This window comes from Simochromis diagramma, unplaced genomic scaffold, assembly GCF_900408965.1.
Source record: "Simochromis diagramma unplaced genomic scaffold, fSimDia1.1 OVJJ01000707.1, whole genome shotgun sequence".
Taxonomy (NCBI): Eukaryota; Metazoa; Chordata; class Actinopteri; order Cichliformes; family Cichlidae; genus Simochromis; species Simochromis diagramma.
In genome coordinates this window covers 118,783-134,279 of record NW_024387108.1, presented here as the reverse complement: position 1 = coordinate 134,279, position 15,497 = coordinate 118,783, and the positions used below count along the sequence as shown (strand labels likewise).

Here is a 15,497-nt window from a genome sequence, read left to right as displayed (position 1 = left end):
TTTTTGGACATCCTGATAATAATGAATTACAGTCGTCCAGCCTGGAAGTAATAAATGCATGAACTAGTTTTTCAGCGTCACTCTGAGACAGGATATTTCTAATTTTAGAGATGTTGCGCAAATGGAAGAACGCAGTCTTACATATTTGTTTAATATGTGCGTTGAAGGACATGTCCTGGTCAAAAATGACTCCAAGGTTCCTCACAGCATTACTGGAGGCCAAGGTAATGCCATCCAGAGTAAGAATCTGGTTAGATACCATATTTCTAGGCTTTTCAGGGCCGAGTACAATAACCCCAGTTTTATCTGAATTAAGAAGCAGAAAGTTAGCGGCCATCCAGGTCTTTATGTCTTTAAGACATTCCTGCAGTTTAACTCATTGGTGTGTGTTATCTGGCTTCATAGATAGGTAGAGCTGGGTGTCATCAGCATAGCAGTGAAAATGTATGCTATGTCTTCTAATGATGCTGCCTAAGGGAAGCATGTATAATGTAAACAGAATTGGTCCTAGCACTGAACCCTGTGGAACTCCATAATTAACCTCAGTGTGTGAAGAGGACTCTCCATTTACATGCACAAATTGGAGTCTATTAGATAGATATGATACAAACCACTGCAGCACAGTACCTGTAATACCTACAGCATGTTCTAATCGCTCTAATAGGATATTATGGTCGACAGTATCGAACGCTGCACTGAGGTCTAGCAGGACAAGCACAGAGATGAGTCCACTGTCAGAGGCCATAAGAAGATCATTTGTAACCTTCACTAAAGCTGTTTCTGTGCTGTGATGAGCTCTGAAACCTGACTGAAACTCTTCAAATAAGCCATTCCTCTGCAGATGATCTGTTAGCTGTTTGACAACTACTCTTTCAAGGATGTTTGATATGAAAGGAAGGTTGGAGATTGGCTTATAATTAGCTAAGACTGCTGGGTCTAGAGATGCTTTTTGAGTAAAGGTTTAACTACAGCCAGCTTGAAGGCCTGTGGTACATAGCCAATTATTAGAGATAGGTTGATCATATTTATGATTAAAGAATTAATTAATGGCAGGACTTCTTTGAGCAGTTTTGTAGGAATGGGGTCTAAAAGACACTTTGATGGTTTGGAGGAAGTAATTATTGAAGTTAACTCAGAAAGATCAATTGGAGAAAAAGAGTCTAACTTAACATCAATGGTACTAAGAGTAGCTGTAGATAATATTACATCTGTGGGATGTTTATTGGTAATTTTTTCTCTGATGATAAAATTTTATTTGTGAAGAAGTTCATGAAGTCATTACTAGTTAACGTTAAAGGGATGGTTGACTCAACAGAGCTCTGACTTTTTGTCAGCCTGGCTACAGTGCTGAAGAGAAACCTGGGGTTGTTCTTATTTTCTTCAATCAGTGATGAATAGTAAGATGTTCTGGCTTTGCGGAGGGCTTTCTTATAAAGCAGCAAACTATTTCTCCAGGCTAAATGATGATCCTCTAGATTTGTGACACGCCATTTCCTCTCCAGCTTATGAGTTTTCTGCTTTAGGCTACGTGTTTGAGAATTATACCACGGAGTCAGGTACTTCTGATTAGAGACCTTAGTTTTCACAGGAGCTACAGTATCCAGAGTCGTACGTAGTGAGGAGGTAAAATTATTAACAAGATAATCGACCTCTGTTGGAGCAGCGTTCAGATAGCTGCTCTGCTCTGTGTTGGTACAGGGCATTGAAGATGATAACAGTGGGTGGATTATATTCTTAAACTTAGTTACAGCGCTTTAAGAAAGACATCTACTGTGATAAAGTCTACTCTCCACCGCTGTGTAATCAATTATTGTAAATGTAAATGTTATCAGGAAATGATCAGACAGGAGAGGGTTTTCAGGAAACACTGTTAAATGTTCAGTTTCTATGCCATATGTTAAAACAAGATCTAGAGTGTGATTAAAGTGGTGGGTGGGTTCTTTTACATTTTGAGAGAAGCCAATTGAGCCTAATAACAGATTAAATGCCATGTTGAGGCTGTCATTTTTAGCATCTACATGGATGTTAAAATCACCCACAATAATTATTTTATCTGAGCTCAGAACTAAATTAGATATAAAGTCTGAGAAATCAGACAGAAACTCTGTGTAAGGCCCAGGTGGACGATAGATGATAACAAGTAAGACTGGTTTCTGAGTTTTACAGCTGGGGCGGACAATGTTAAGCATCAGGCTTTCAAATGATTTAAAAGTCTGTCTTGGTCTTTCGTTAATTAATAGGCTGGTGTGAAAAATTGCTGCCACACCGCCCCCTCGGCCTGTGCTTCGAGATTTCTGGCAGTTAGAATGACTCGGGGGTGTTGATTCATTTAAACTAACATAATCATCCGGCTGCAACCAGGTTCTGTAAGGTAGAGTAATCAATTATTAAGTCATGTACTAACAGAGACTTGGAGGAGAGAGACCTAATATTTAATAATCCACATTTCACTGTTTTACTCTTTGGTTCAGATGTGGATACTGTATTGTTCTTTCTTTGTAATTGTTTATGTTTAAGTTGTTTGTTGCTGGTTTTTAGTTTGTTTTTTGTCTTTTTGGAAGCTGACACAGTCTCTATGGAGATGGGTTTTTGGGGGGGTAGCAGGAGGAGAGAAGCTGCAGAGAGGCGTGTAAGACTGCAACTCTGCTTCCTGGTCCCAACTCTGGATAGTCATATTTTGGGGGGTTTAATAAATTTGTCCATATTTCTAGAAATGAGAGCTGCTCCATCCAAATTGGGATGGATGCCGTCTCTCCTAACAAGACCAGGTTTCCTCCAGAAGGTTTGCCAATTATCTATGAAGCCCACATCGTTTCTGGGACACCACTCAGACAGACAGCAATTTAAGGAGAACATGCGGCTAAACATGTCACTCCTGGTCTGATTGGGGAGGGGACCAGAGAAAACTACAGAGTCCGACATTGTTTTGGCAAAGTTACACACCGATTCAATATTGATTTTAGTGACCTCCGATTGGCGTAACCGGGTGTCATTACTGCCGACGTGAATTATGATCTTACTGTATTTACGTTTACCCTTAGCCAGCAGTTTTACATTTCCCTCAATGTCGCCTGCTCTGGCCCCTGGAAGACAATTGACTATGGTTGCCGGTGTCATGTTCCAAACAGGTACAGAGTTTAAGTTCATTTATTGATTCATAAGGATTTTATTGGTCCTTCACATGTCTGAGAACAGAATCACCAATTACCAGAGTTTGAGTGTTGTAACACTCTGAGAGTCGGTGCAGTCTGACTTTGACAGGGTCATGCCCCCTGCTGGTCAGTGAAAAACTGACTGGCAGGAGGTGAAGACGATCGTCGTTGCGCCAGCTACACAAGCAGTCAGGAATTTTTCCTCATCGGCATCACAGACTGTGATATATTTATGCCGGAATGTAAACAGAATACATTTTTGATTTTTCAAAAGAAAAATAAGAAGAATTTACGTGTATGACCCAAAACTACCCACACATAAAGAAACCTGGCTGGCTCACCACATGTAACACAGTAAAGTAAATAAGAATAAGAATAAGAATAAGAATGATGATAAACAAACAATTTGGTCAAGAAGGAAGTTGGACAAATTCCAGTCAAGTTCATTTGACCTATGATAGGCCATGTTCCAAACAGGTACAGAGTTTAAGTTCATTTATTGATTCATAAGGATTTTATTGGTCCTACAGCAACGGCACAGAGGTCAGGCAGCTCGCCATCCTGCACTGAAGTCTGATTGCAGGAAAAAAATCCCTGACCATCGAGTAGGTTGAGTGAGGGCACAATGCTGAATAAATCAGGTCAAGTGTACTAAAACCTTAAATTAAATTATGATCACACATCCTTGGTGTTTCTAACCACACTTCAGAGCAGTGTTTAGAAAAATCTGCACTTCAGAAGCGTAACACTGTGTTGAAACGTCAGTGTCGAGTGTCCCATCCCTACCATTCCTTTTTTGCTCATGTGTTGCATAAGGTCAGACAGAAAAATAATTTTATACTTTAGTCAGCAATCCAAAGAGTGACTTCTTATCGTTACACTCATCAAGAGAATAAGATTTATTCTACGAGTTTTTGTACAAACCAGTAGCATTACATGTACGTTTATGAGATTTATAATAGATCAGGTTTGTTTTAATTCAACATGAGTAACTTAATATTTAAATGCATAAACAATGGAAAAGAATATTCTTTTTTTAAAGAGAACACATAAAATTGACCTGTGCAGAATCTACTTTTTTAATAATAACAGAAACACAACAAATTAGACTGTTAGGTATAGATGTTTATTTAATTTGACTTTCATTTTCTAGACAAAAAGAACACTAAACTTTTTAAAGAAACATTGTGATGAAAAAATGGATTTAAATACATATTTTTACAATGAATAATAGAGTTGTGTTTACACATATAAACTACAATGATTTAGGACTGCTGCATTTAGAATAGATACAAGGAGTACCTTTCTCTAATGATTAGAATCAGATCCAAAACTTGCATTATGGTTATTATTAAACTTTAATATACCCCTATTAGCATCCAAGGACACACAATTATCTACACGAAGTGTGTGTCAGACATTTTCATATGTTCACATATGGGTACACAGGCTGTCTTGTTTCCATTATGTTGATTGTGTCTAGACAGTTTATCACATTGATTTAATCTCTTGCAAGAATGGAATGAAAACGTAAAATGCTCTGGTGCAATGGAGCAAGGAACCTGTACTGAGCGACTCGCATTCCCATTTTCCGTGCAGCCTCCACCTCTTGGAACATCTCATCTGTGTAGTACATGCGCGTGTTCTCAGCCACCATGCGATCAATCTTGCTGATTAGCTCATTCACTTGCTTTCTGCCCCTGTTTGTGTTTTCAAAGACGTGGAACCTATTTCCACATCTTTTGGTAATGACTTTAAGACCTTGGTGGCCTTTATTTACATACTCTTCTATTGTCATATCTCCAAGATCACCACCGCGGGTGAACAACACAATCATGTGATCGTTAGCCCTTGGACCAAACAGCTCCTGCAGGGCTTCCACAGAGTTTTTTTCTTCTTTGGTGAATCGACCGACTTGAAGGACCAGCAGGAACACGTGAGGACCTGGACAGGAGATTTCAACACATCTCACAATTTCTTTTTTGATGATTTCTTCAGATTTTCCCGTGTCCAGAATGCCTGGTGTGTCTACCACACTAACTACTCTGTTACCAAACGTCTTCACATGTTGTTTACAAGATTCAGTCACTGACTCTGAACTGGGAGAAGAAAGGAAACATTTTTCTCCCAGGATGGTGTTTCCAACTGCACTTTTTCCCACGCCAGTTTTTCCAATCAGCACAATCCTCAAGTCAGGACCTGAAACACAGTTAACTAATTTGATTTAACCCATATACACAAGGGTGTGACAAGAACCTCAGTGAAACTGGGAAATTTTGACACTTTTCAAAGGAAAAATGTTCAGGACCTGCAACACAGATTTCCCCGGAACTATTTACCATGTCAGAAATCAATAGCTCAACATCTCAGAATCTCAGTTTGGGATATTAACTATACACAGGTAGAGCTTACCTTGTGGAAATAAAGCCATATTTTATTGAAGTATTGTCCTGGCAGAGGTGAGAGTGATGAATGTGAATATTTCTGTTGAACTCAATATTTATAGCTCCATAACTGACACGCCTCCAGTACTTGCATAACAGGTTTATGAAATATTGACAGAGCAGCACAGCATAAGTGAGGAAACAGTAAGGAGAAGGAAGATTTGTAGTTGCTTAAAGTATGAGAACAACTGTTTTTCACAGAAAACTATATTTCAATTGCCCTTGGTAACATCTTCTGAAGAAGAAATTTAAAAACTACCTCATTCAAATGGCCTGTAACTGTATAAAATATAATAATAATTAATAACAAGTTTGTGTAACTCTTAAAAAAAAACACACAGTTACAAGAAGTTTCACACTTTGAATAATAAACCCCTTGCATTACTACCAAGACAAAGACTACATTAGTACTACTTAGTAAGTTGTAGTTCTGAACCATAAATAAATATAAATACCATCAAAGGCCACCTGTGCTGGAGGTGCGCAGGACAAGCCCAGAACACCTCACCCAGGAGGCACCAAGAAGATATTCTGTTCGGATGTCAGTGCAGCAGGATGGATACATTTATTTATATATCTTAAAAACTGTAGTTCAGACAGACAACATGTGTCTGACAAATTCATAGGTATGAAAATATCAATCATATTTTCTACTTAAATGATCAAAATTGGTTTCGGTGGGTCAGCCAGAGTTGAATCTGTCCAAAGGAATCAAAGGCTCTGTAATGAATCAGGAAACCATGTCTGATGGAATGGATACAACACGGATCATGGATTCAGACCAGAACAGGGTCAATTCATCTTTCATTGTTTCCCAGCTCATCTTATTCTGATCATTCATAACGATTTAATTCTTACTGGCACAATTTAGTTGCATTTCTTATAGCATGTTCGCTTTTACTGATAAAACTTTATGAATTTATAAAAAAAACTTGGAAACTGTCCTGGATTTTTTAAGTTAAAGGTTAAACTATTAATGAACTCTGACAGTAAGTAAAAAATGTCGGAAGCCAGTTACTTATCAGTGAAAACTGATCTTAGATCAGGTTAGAAATTAGGGAATCTTAAAGCAGAGTTTCTGTCAATCTAATTAATGACTAAAACAATCAAATTCTTTATTAAAGAAGGTTAAGTTGCTACATTCTATTAATTAGATTTTTTTAAAGATTTTTTTGGGGAGGGGGCATTTTCTTCATCTTTATTAGACAGTACAACAATGAAGAGTAGACAAAGGCAGTGAACTGGAGGTAAATTACATGGTTTACCTAACCATCCAAATTGTTTGATTCAGGTGTTCCAATCTCTTCTTTAGCATGCAGACTGCTTCTACAAACAATTGTGAAAGAATAGGTGGCTCTCAGCATGGTACCAGGATAGGATGTCACCTGTGCAACAAGTTCAGTCGTGAAAATTATTTTTCTTCCCACTGCGAGGTCTGTCTCTTCTAAGTCCCTGTTTGTGCATGGATTAATAATTGATCAACAAATGAATTTACTGTGTCTTACAGAAACCTGGTTACAGCAGGATGATTATGTTAGTTTAAATTAATTAAGCCATACTAATTGTCAGTATTGCCAGTTTATTAATCAACCAAAGACCCAGACGGAGTTTTAATTCATTTGAAAGCCTGATGCTTAGTCTTGTCCACCCCAGCTATAAAACACAAAAAAGTAGTTTTATTTGTTATTTCTCATCCAAGTAGTCCTTACTCAGTTTCTGTCTGATTTCTCAGACTCTTCATCAGATTTAGTTCCCAGCTCAGATAAAATAATTATTATTATTTCAACATTCATGTAGATACTAAACATGACAGCCTCAAGAGGGGATTTGATCGTTTATAAGACACAATTTGCTTATTTTAAATTGTAAAAGAACCCACCCACCATTTAATCACACTCTAGATCTTGTTCTGACAGTATTCTCTGAAACCACTCTTTTTTTTCTGATCATTTCCTGATAACATTTACATTTACAATAATTGATTACACAGCAGTGGGAAGTAGACTTTATTACAGTAGATGTCTTTCTGAAAGCGCTGTAACTAAGTTTAAGAATATAATCCACCCACTGTTATCATCTTCAATGCCCTGTACCAACAAAGAGCAGAGCAGCTATCTGAACGCTACTCCAACAGAGGTCGATTATCTTGTTAATAATTTCACCTCCTCACTACGTACGACTCTGGATACTGTAGCTCCAGTGAAAACTAAGGTCTCTAATCAGAAGTACCCGACTCCGTGGTATAATTCTCAAACACGTAGCCTAAAGCAGATGACTCGTAAGCTGGAGAGGAAATGGCGTGTCACAAATTTAGAGGATCATCATTTAGCCTGGAGAAATAGTTTGCTGCTTTATAAGAAAGCCCTCCGCAAAGCCAGAACATCTTACTATTCATCACTGATTGAAGAAAATAAGAACAACCCCAGGTTTCTCTTCAGCTCTGTAGCCAGTCTGTGAGTCTGTATCTACTATGAGGAGACTTAAGTTATTTTGCGACTATAGAGAGGGCTTTACCAGAAGTTGGTCTGCACCCTAACAGAGCTGTTTTTTCCATGTTGTCATCAAACATATATTACTTACAAAATTTTGTTGCTTCTTGGCAAGAAATGTTATAAAATTGGAACACCGGTTTATTTCCTTTCAAATGGTGCCACATTTGTAAAGAAAATACATTTGTGGGTTGTCAGTGAAGGTTCTCAGTCATAGAATAGAATAGAATAGAATAGAATTTAACTTTATTGTCATTGCACATGCACAGGTACAGGGCAACGAAATGCAGTTTGCATCCATCCAGAAGTGCTTTAGTGATATAGATATATTACAATATATATTAGCAATAATATAGATATGTGAGTATATTACAGAAATGGGTCTATTATGGTATGTTATAATGTACATGGTATGAAGTATGTTGTGAATATTCTATAACTATAAGTATGAATATTCACAACATACTTCATACCATTATAACATACCATAATAGACCCATCCAGGTCATCTTAAGTCTAAGGAGCTTGGACAGAAAAGTGTCTGGACTTCTTTGAGTTGATTGAAGACGTTACATTATGGAGAAACTCCTAAACACAAACTTAACAATGTGGTGTATGCTGTACAGTGTAGCGAGGAATGCCCAGACCTCTACATTGGAGAGACCAAACAGCCACTTCATAAATGCATGGCACAACACAGAAGAGCCACCTCCCCAGGACAAGACTCAGCTGTCCATCTGCATCGTAAGGTCAAAGGTCACTCTTTCAATGATGCCAATGTTCACATTTTGGACAGAGAGGACAGATGGTTTGAAAGAGGAGTGAAAGAAGCCATCTATGTCCACTGTGAGCGACCATCTTTGAACAGAGGCGGTGGTTTACGACACCAACTGTCTGCCATCTATAATCCAGTTTTGAGATCCCTTCCCAGACGCCTTAATGGCACTCACCCCCTTGGCCATCTGACCTCAGGACCCATTTTCACACCTTGGCTCATGTGATTAGGTAGAGGATCATTAGGGGGTCCATTGTCCCTCTCAGTGTTATACTCCTACAGGGCCTAAATTTGGGACTATAGAACTGAAGAATCTTCTCAAATGAGAGGTGAAATGTCTTCAAGCAACTTAAAGAAGTCCAGACGCTTTTCTTTCCAAGCTCCTTAGATTACATTTGTGGGTTGAACAGTTTAAGTATGTGGGTTGTGCCTATGAAAAACTTGTTAGATCTTCTCTGCCAATGCTAAACAGCTTATTCTGTTGCTGAATCTTGTTATGTGTCATTTATTGGATTGGATGATAGAAGTTGGTCTTGGCGGTTTAACAATTTATTATAGCCATAACAAGATAAATGTCCATGCATTTAGTGCTAAGTTTATATATCGTGGAGTGGTGTTCCCTGGAGGAAAGGGAGAAGGTAGGTGACACGGTGAATGAAAGAGTGGCCAGGTACCTAAGTAATCTGAAGACAGAGGAGTGCATGAGCGCATGAGTGCTTAACTATGTTGCCTTACAGGAAAGGTGAGTCTAGCACTCACACACGCGCAAAGCCAAGTGTAAGAGACGCAAAAGGAAGAGAAAGAATAGCAAACCACAACGGAGGCATGGGATCAGGATAAAACAAAGAACATAACATTAAACTTCAAACAATAAAAAAAACAATATTCTGTCATATACTAAAATATTTGAGATAACATCATTTTTTTTCATCAATTGTCACACAGGGAATGTGATGGAATGAAGACAGCAAAGCAAACTGAGTCTTTTCATAATCGTACTAGTGCATTTCATAACAGTACAATATCATGAAAAGGTTCTTTGTTCTAATAATTTCATGAACTTTCCTATATTCTTATTCACTTCAGTCTTTTACATTTTAAGTTTTATTCCCAAATTCTCTGCAGGGTTTGGATTCAGCTAGCATAAATAATCAGCAGGACATGAGACTTCAGCACATCACACAATTTATTTTTGCTCGTGACCTCTTCAGTTTGTCTGGTTTGGGTGTTAGTGGATGAAAATCAAATTTTTCTGACGAATTCTCCACCACAAAGATGACACAACTGAATGTTAAAAACTTTCCATATAGCTTTACACATGACACACCTCCAGCATTTGCATAACAGGTTATTAAAACAGACAAAGATCGGCACAGCTTACAGACGCCACACAGCTCGTCTTCTTCACTTTGCTAAACTGGACTGAAGGACTGAAGGACTATGTCTTCTAGTGGGTGAAAATATTCTGTAAATAGTATTTTTAGTTGTTTTGCTGAAATTAAAAGAAATGCATAGCAAATGGGAAAATGAACCATGTGACTTATTGTTTTCACAGAAAGGAAGATTGTAGTTGTTATCCTGGGAAGAGATGAAGTCTTGAAGAAAGCTCTAATAACCAACATCCTGGGAAAAGATTTATCCAAACTAGATAAAAGACAAGCTTTGAAAAAGATTGAGATCTATGTAAATGATATATATGAAGCCATGTTTACGCCAGACTTGTATGCAGAATTTAAGGACATACAAGACTTGTTGTGTATTAATCGATATCCTGACATGTGTCTGCTGGTGGTAGAACATGGCTTTTCACCAGACGATGTTCGGAAGCAGATAGAACATCTGAGCAATAAGACTGAAAAACCTGCAGAAGAGTTTACGGTTTTGCTTCCACTGAGTTATAAACCCACAGATTACTCGTTCATATCCTGCACCATGGAACAGGTTTTCAGTGAGCTCGACAGACTGGCTGAAGGCAGAAATCTGATGCTAACTAAAACAAAGTAAGGATGAAAAATAACATAATGCTTTATGGTATTTTTTCATGTATTTGTGGGGGAAGGTTGCTATGCTACTAAAACACAGGTATTAAGGCTTAATTTGAACATTAGGTCCACAGGTAATCCTGTTGTGGTGAAGGCGTGTTCCCTGGCTCAGCTGCAGGGGAGGGTGGTGCAGTGCACTCAAGGGACAGTGTTGGTTGGAGGATCAGGTGGACATGATTGAACTAATGAGGTTTCACCCTTTTTATAGTGAGGTGAGAGATCAGAGACGGGAGAGTGCGCAGACAGCTGGAAAGCCAGCGGATGTGTGTGCCGAACCAGGAAAACAGCCTATAAGTGAAAAATCAATCAAAACCATTAAACAACCACAGGAACAGAGTGTCGGGTCACGGCCCTTTGTACCTCTTCCACGTTTGTCAGCACCACGCACTGTGATGGCAATGCCAGGTAAACCACAATCTATACAGTGTCTTTCAGACTTGTTCAGACTGATATCAGTTGGAAGTTCATTATTCAAAACTATGTCGATGTTTCTGAAATTCATTACAGGAATACATACAATACAACACTTCCATACAGGAAAGCGTACCAGCAACAAAGTGAACCTTGTTCTCCTGGGAATGTCTGGGACTGGAAAGAGTGCGAGTGGAAACACCATCCTTGGAAAGCCAGTCTTCTTCTCTAGACCCAGTTCACAGCCAGTCACCAAAGATTGTGAGATAGCAGAAACAGAGATAAATGGCAAACATGTGCGTGTGATAGATACTCCAGACATGTTTGATGATGACATTGAAGAACCAGTTAAGAACAAATATCTAAAACGGTGCAAAGAGCTCTGTGAGTCACACCCTTGTGTGTATGTACTTGTGATGCATATAAGCAGATTTACAGATGGTGAGAGAAACATACTGAAAAAACTGGAAAAAGCTTTTGGGAGGAATGTTACAGAACAAACTATCATCCTGTTCACTAAATCAGATGATTTGCATCGTTCTGGAAAAACGCTGACTGATTTTCTGCATAGTTGCCAACCTGATCTGAAGGAACTGATTCAACAGTTGGGCAACAGGTGTGTTCTCTTTGAGAATAACAGATCAGGTTCTGCTCAGGTGGAAAAGCTGCTGGACACAGTGATCATGGTGTTAGAAAAACAGCAGAAATTATAATGTCATGTGTCAGATCATTTTCAGTGTGAAGATATAAAAAATAGTTTGACCATGAAGTTATTTGATATCTTAAACTCGTAGATAAAAACGAGTAAGTATATTTTATAAGTAATTAAATATTTATTAATAATCATTAATCATCATTATCATTTTGATTTTTAGCCATAATTTTTCTTTGTTCTCTACAAACTGGCGAATGAACGATTGGTTTCTGAATTGTTTTCTTTTTTGCTTTTGTTTTTTTGTTGTTGTTGTTTTTTTTTGGGGGGGGGTCAATCTTGGTAAAATAAATCAATGAAAGCTCATTTTGTAAAGTGTAACAGTAACAAATTATTGCTGAATTCAATAAAACGAAGTTAATGTGCATCTGGTGTCTCTTGGATAAACAGAACATGGTTAGGTCTTTAGTTTTGTGTTTGGTCCTCTGTAAAAACATCTCAGGTATTCAGGTTAATTTAATAGAAGTGAGTGAGCTGCAGAGATTCCAAGACACCAACAAACTTCCGAAAAGGCTCCTGTGATGTCTCATAAATACATAAATATCCATATGCTGGATTTTAAAATGGCATGTGGTGAAAACCTGTAATAAATGAGATTTAAAGAATATGAAATGTTAAAATGTATAGACTGGACATCTTATATGAAAATATAAAATTAACTTAATTTTTTCAATTAAGTACAGCATAACGGCATTTGTCCAGTTGTCTTCCTCGTGCACGAGAAACATAAAGAACTTTGCCTAATCGTATCTTGCTTTGCTGTGTAGAATTGTCTTGAACGTTCCAGCAAGTAGGTTTATGCTACAAACCTATCAATAATCTTAGCCACTGGGGCCCCAGGGTGGCTGTGGCTACAGTGTAGCTTGCCATCACCAGTGTGTGAATGGGTGGATGACTGGATGTGTAAAGCGCTTTGGGGTCCTTAGGGACTAGTAAAGCGCTATATAAATACAGACCATTTACCATTTACAGCATATTTCACAACAAAATAAGTAATTAAATATTTATTAATAATAATCTAATCTAGTGTGAGAAAATGCTCTCAAAAGCATTTTACAATGATTCTAAATATGGCTTATACTCCGTCTTACTCAATTAATCCTTTCACCTCATTAACCCTCAGTTATATATATAATAATGGTTTATATGGTTGATTGTCATTTATGCTTAGAAATATTTACTCATCTATGCTTAGAGTTTATAATCGATGTCATATTCAAATTCAAATTCAAATTCAAATTTTATTTGTCACGTACACAGTCATACACAGTACGATATGTAGTGAAATGCTTGGACAACTGCTCGTGACCTAAAGAAAACAAAAAAGGAAAAGGCTATGAATAAGATAGGAAATAAATATGAAAAATTAAAAAGGGTAAATTTAACTAGGAAGGAATAAAATATAAATTAAGGTTAAAAATGAAATAACTGTACAACACAAATTAGAATGAAGGGTAAATTTAACTGGGAGAATAAGATAAAATATATAAATTAAAGTTGAAAATAAAATAACTGTACAACAAAATACACAATATAGAACTATATAAGAATGTATGAAGAAATATAAATAAATATATACACAATAACAGCAGCTGTACAAATATTAACTGGAAATGAAGAATATAGTGACCAGTGTTGTGCAATCCACATTATGTCTTGTGCAGTGCAAATATGCTTAAAGTGATTTAAGTGATGAAGTGAAAACAAAGTCCATAATGTCCAGTGTGTGTAAGAACTGTATGTGTGGGTCAGTACTGTGTGGTGGTGTGATTGAGAGACCGTATCGCCTGCGGGAAGAAGCTCCTCCTCAGTCTCTCTGTGTTGGTCTTCAGGGAGCGGAATCGCTTTCCTGACCTCAACAGAGAGAACAGTCTGTTGTTGGGATGGCTGAGGTCCTTCACCATCTTCCTGGCCTTGGTCCAGCACCGCCTGCTGTAGATTGAGTGCAGGTCAGGGAGCTCGGAGCGGATGGTGCGCTCAGCTGACCGCACAACCCTCTGTAGAGCTCGTCTGTCCTGCATATTGATAGGGGTCTGATCCTTAGTAGTCTGCAAAGACTTTGTGTACATTCCAGAGTGTTCTGGCATACACACTCAGATCCTAGGGTCATGGGAAGAGGTCGTATCTTCTCTTGCTGATATATGGTGTAGCAAACACATCTATATCTGTTTTATTCTAAGTGCCTTTTGTTTAGATGAACTGCTGGACTTCCAGACCAGCAGGTTTAGGGAAGTCGTTTACAGGGTCACATTCTGACCACACACACACACACACACACACACAGATACCTACATATACACACAGACGGTACTCTTTGTATACATGTACGCCTATGTAAGATGTCATATGTTAATGAGTCTATGCATATTTATGTAACCTCAATAAAAGAGCAGTGTTACGAGGGAGCGGACAAGAGCAACTGGGGTCAAGGAACGGCATTTTTCCAGTTGTCTTCCTCGTGCACGAGAAACATAAAGAACTTTGCCTAATCGCGTCTTGCTTTGCTGTGTAGAATTGTCTTGAACGTTCCACCGAGTAGGTTTATGCTACAAACCTATCAACAATCTTAGCCAGTTATTTATCTGTTCATTTATGTAATTATTTTATTTTATTTCATTTTATTTTTTTGTCTGGAACCAAAACTGTATCCAGGTGCAGCTTCAACAAACGCCACTATAACTGCTGATGTGTCGCCATCTACTGGCCATTTGATGAATAAGCCAGGATAAAGAACTTATGATCTTGCTGCACATTTATTTAGTTCAGTTCATCCATTCATCCATCAATTCGCTTCCGCTTATCCTTTTCAGGGTCACGGGGGATACTGGAGCCTATCCCAGCTGCCCAACAATCATATGACCTATGAGAAGCGCTTTGGTGACCAGAGGTGGGTCCAGTATCCAAAATTGTACTCAAGTAAAAGTAGCATTACTTTAAAATATTATTACTCAAGTAAAAGTGAAAAGTAGTCTTCAAAAAAGTTACTCAAGTAAGAGTAAAAAAGTACTTGGTGAAAAGACTACTCAAGTAGCGAGTAACTGTTTGAAATGTCTGATTTATTTTTTAAATAAATGCTATCAGACAAACAAAAATAAATAAATATACAATTTTTTGTATTTTCAAATAGAATATATGTAAAAAGATCAACAAAATAAGGCACAAAAATTCTAATTTCCAGATTTCAGTTTTTCACAACATAAAGCATTTTTCATCAATACCTACAGTAAATAATATAAATATATAAACAGTGCAAACCATTTCCAGTGACAAGATATGCTGTAAACGTTATATTCATTTTTGCTCCAAATGGCACAGCAGCCTCAGAGGAAACATTAGAACAAGGCATCTTGAACATATGTACATACACGGCAGCTCAGTTTACCATAAGTTGTATGGGTGTGCATCTATTTCTGCATATTTAGCAAACAATGTGCCATTTCTTCACTCAGTGAGGTGATGGTTAAGCTTCAGC

The 15,497-nt window shown here is 37.8% G+C and overlaps 2 protein-coding genes across 3 annotated transcripts; one reads left to right on the top strand and one right to left on the bottom strand.

Annotated features, from left to right (window-relative positions):
* Positions 1-4,273: 4,273 nt before the first annotated feature.
* On the bottom strand, positions 4,274-5,622 carry LOC120743192 (GTPase IMAP family member 7-like). The gene is made up of 2 exons (XM_040046770.1): positions 5,565-5,622; positions 4,274-5,351 (listed from the first exon to the last, which is right to left on the bottom strand). Exons 1-2 carry the CDS (start codon positions 5,581-5,583, stop codon positions 4,654-4,656), a joined length of 717 nt encoding a protein of 238 aa, XP_039902704.1. The 5' UTR covers positions 5,584-5,622; the 3' UTR covers positions 4,274-4,653.
* A 4,584-nt stretch (positions 5,623-10,206) lies between these two features.
* On the top strand, positions 10,207-12,439 carry LOC120743188 (GTPase IMAP family member 6-like). Of its 2 annotated transcripts, none has more exons than XM_040046762.1 (4): positions 10,207-10,310; positions 10,416-10,860; positions 11,111-11,307; positions 11,410-12,439. In XM_040046762.1, the coding sequence occupies exons 1-4, from the start codon at positions 10,301-10,303 to the stop codon at positions 12,024-12,026; spliced, it is 1,269 nt and encodes a 422-aa protein (XP_039902696.1). In that variant the 5' UTR covers positions 10,207-10,300; the 3' UTR covers positions 12,027-12,439. The 2 variants fall into 2 exon arrangements, with proteins under 2 accessions (XP_039902696.1, XP_039902697.1); XM_040046763.1 differs by having other exon boundaries at positions 10,248-10,327.
* Positions 12,440-15,497: the final 3,058 nt, after the last annotated feature.

Excerpts from the sequence above, each read along its gene's own strand:
- LOC120743188 (XM_040046762.1), top strand. Across the intron at positions 10,861-11,110 it reads CTGATGCTAACTAAAACAAA|TGAGGTGAGAGATCAGAGAC; the intron begins GTAAGGATGAAA and ends CCCTTTTTATAG. Across the intron at positions 11,308-11,409 it reads CACTGTGATGGCAATGCCAG|GAATACATACAATACAACAC; the intron begins GTAAACCACAAT and ends AATTCATTACAG.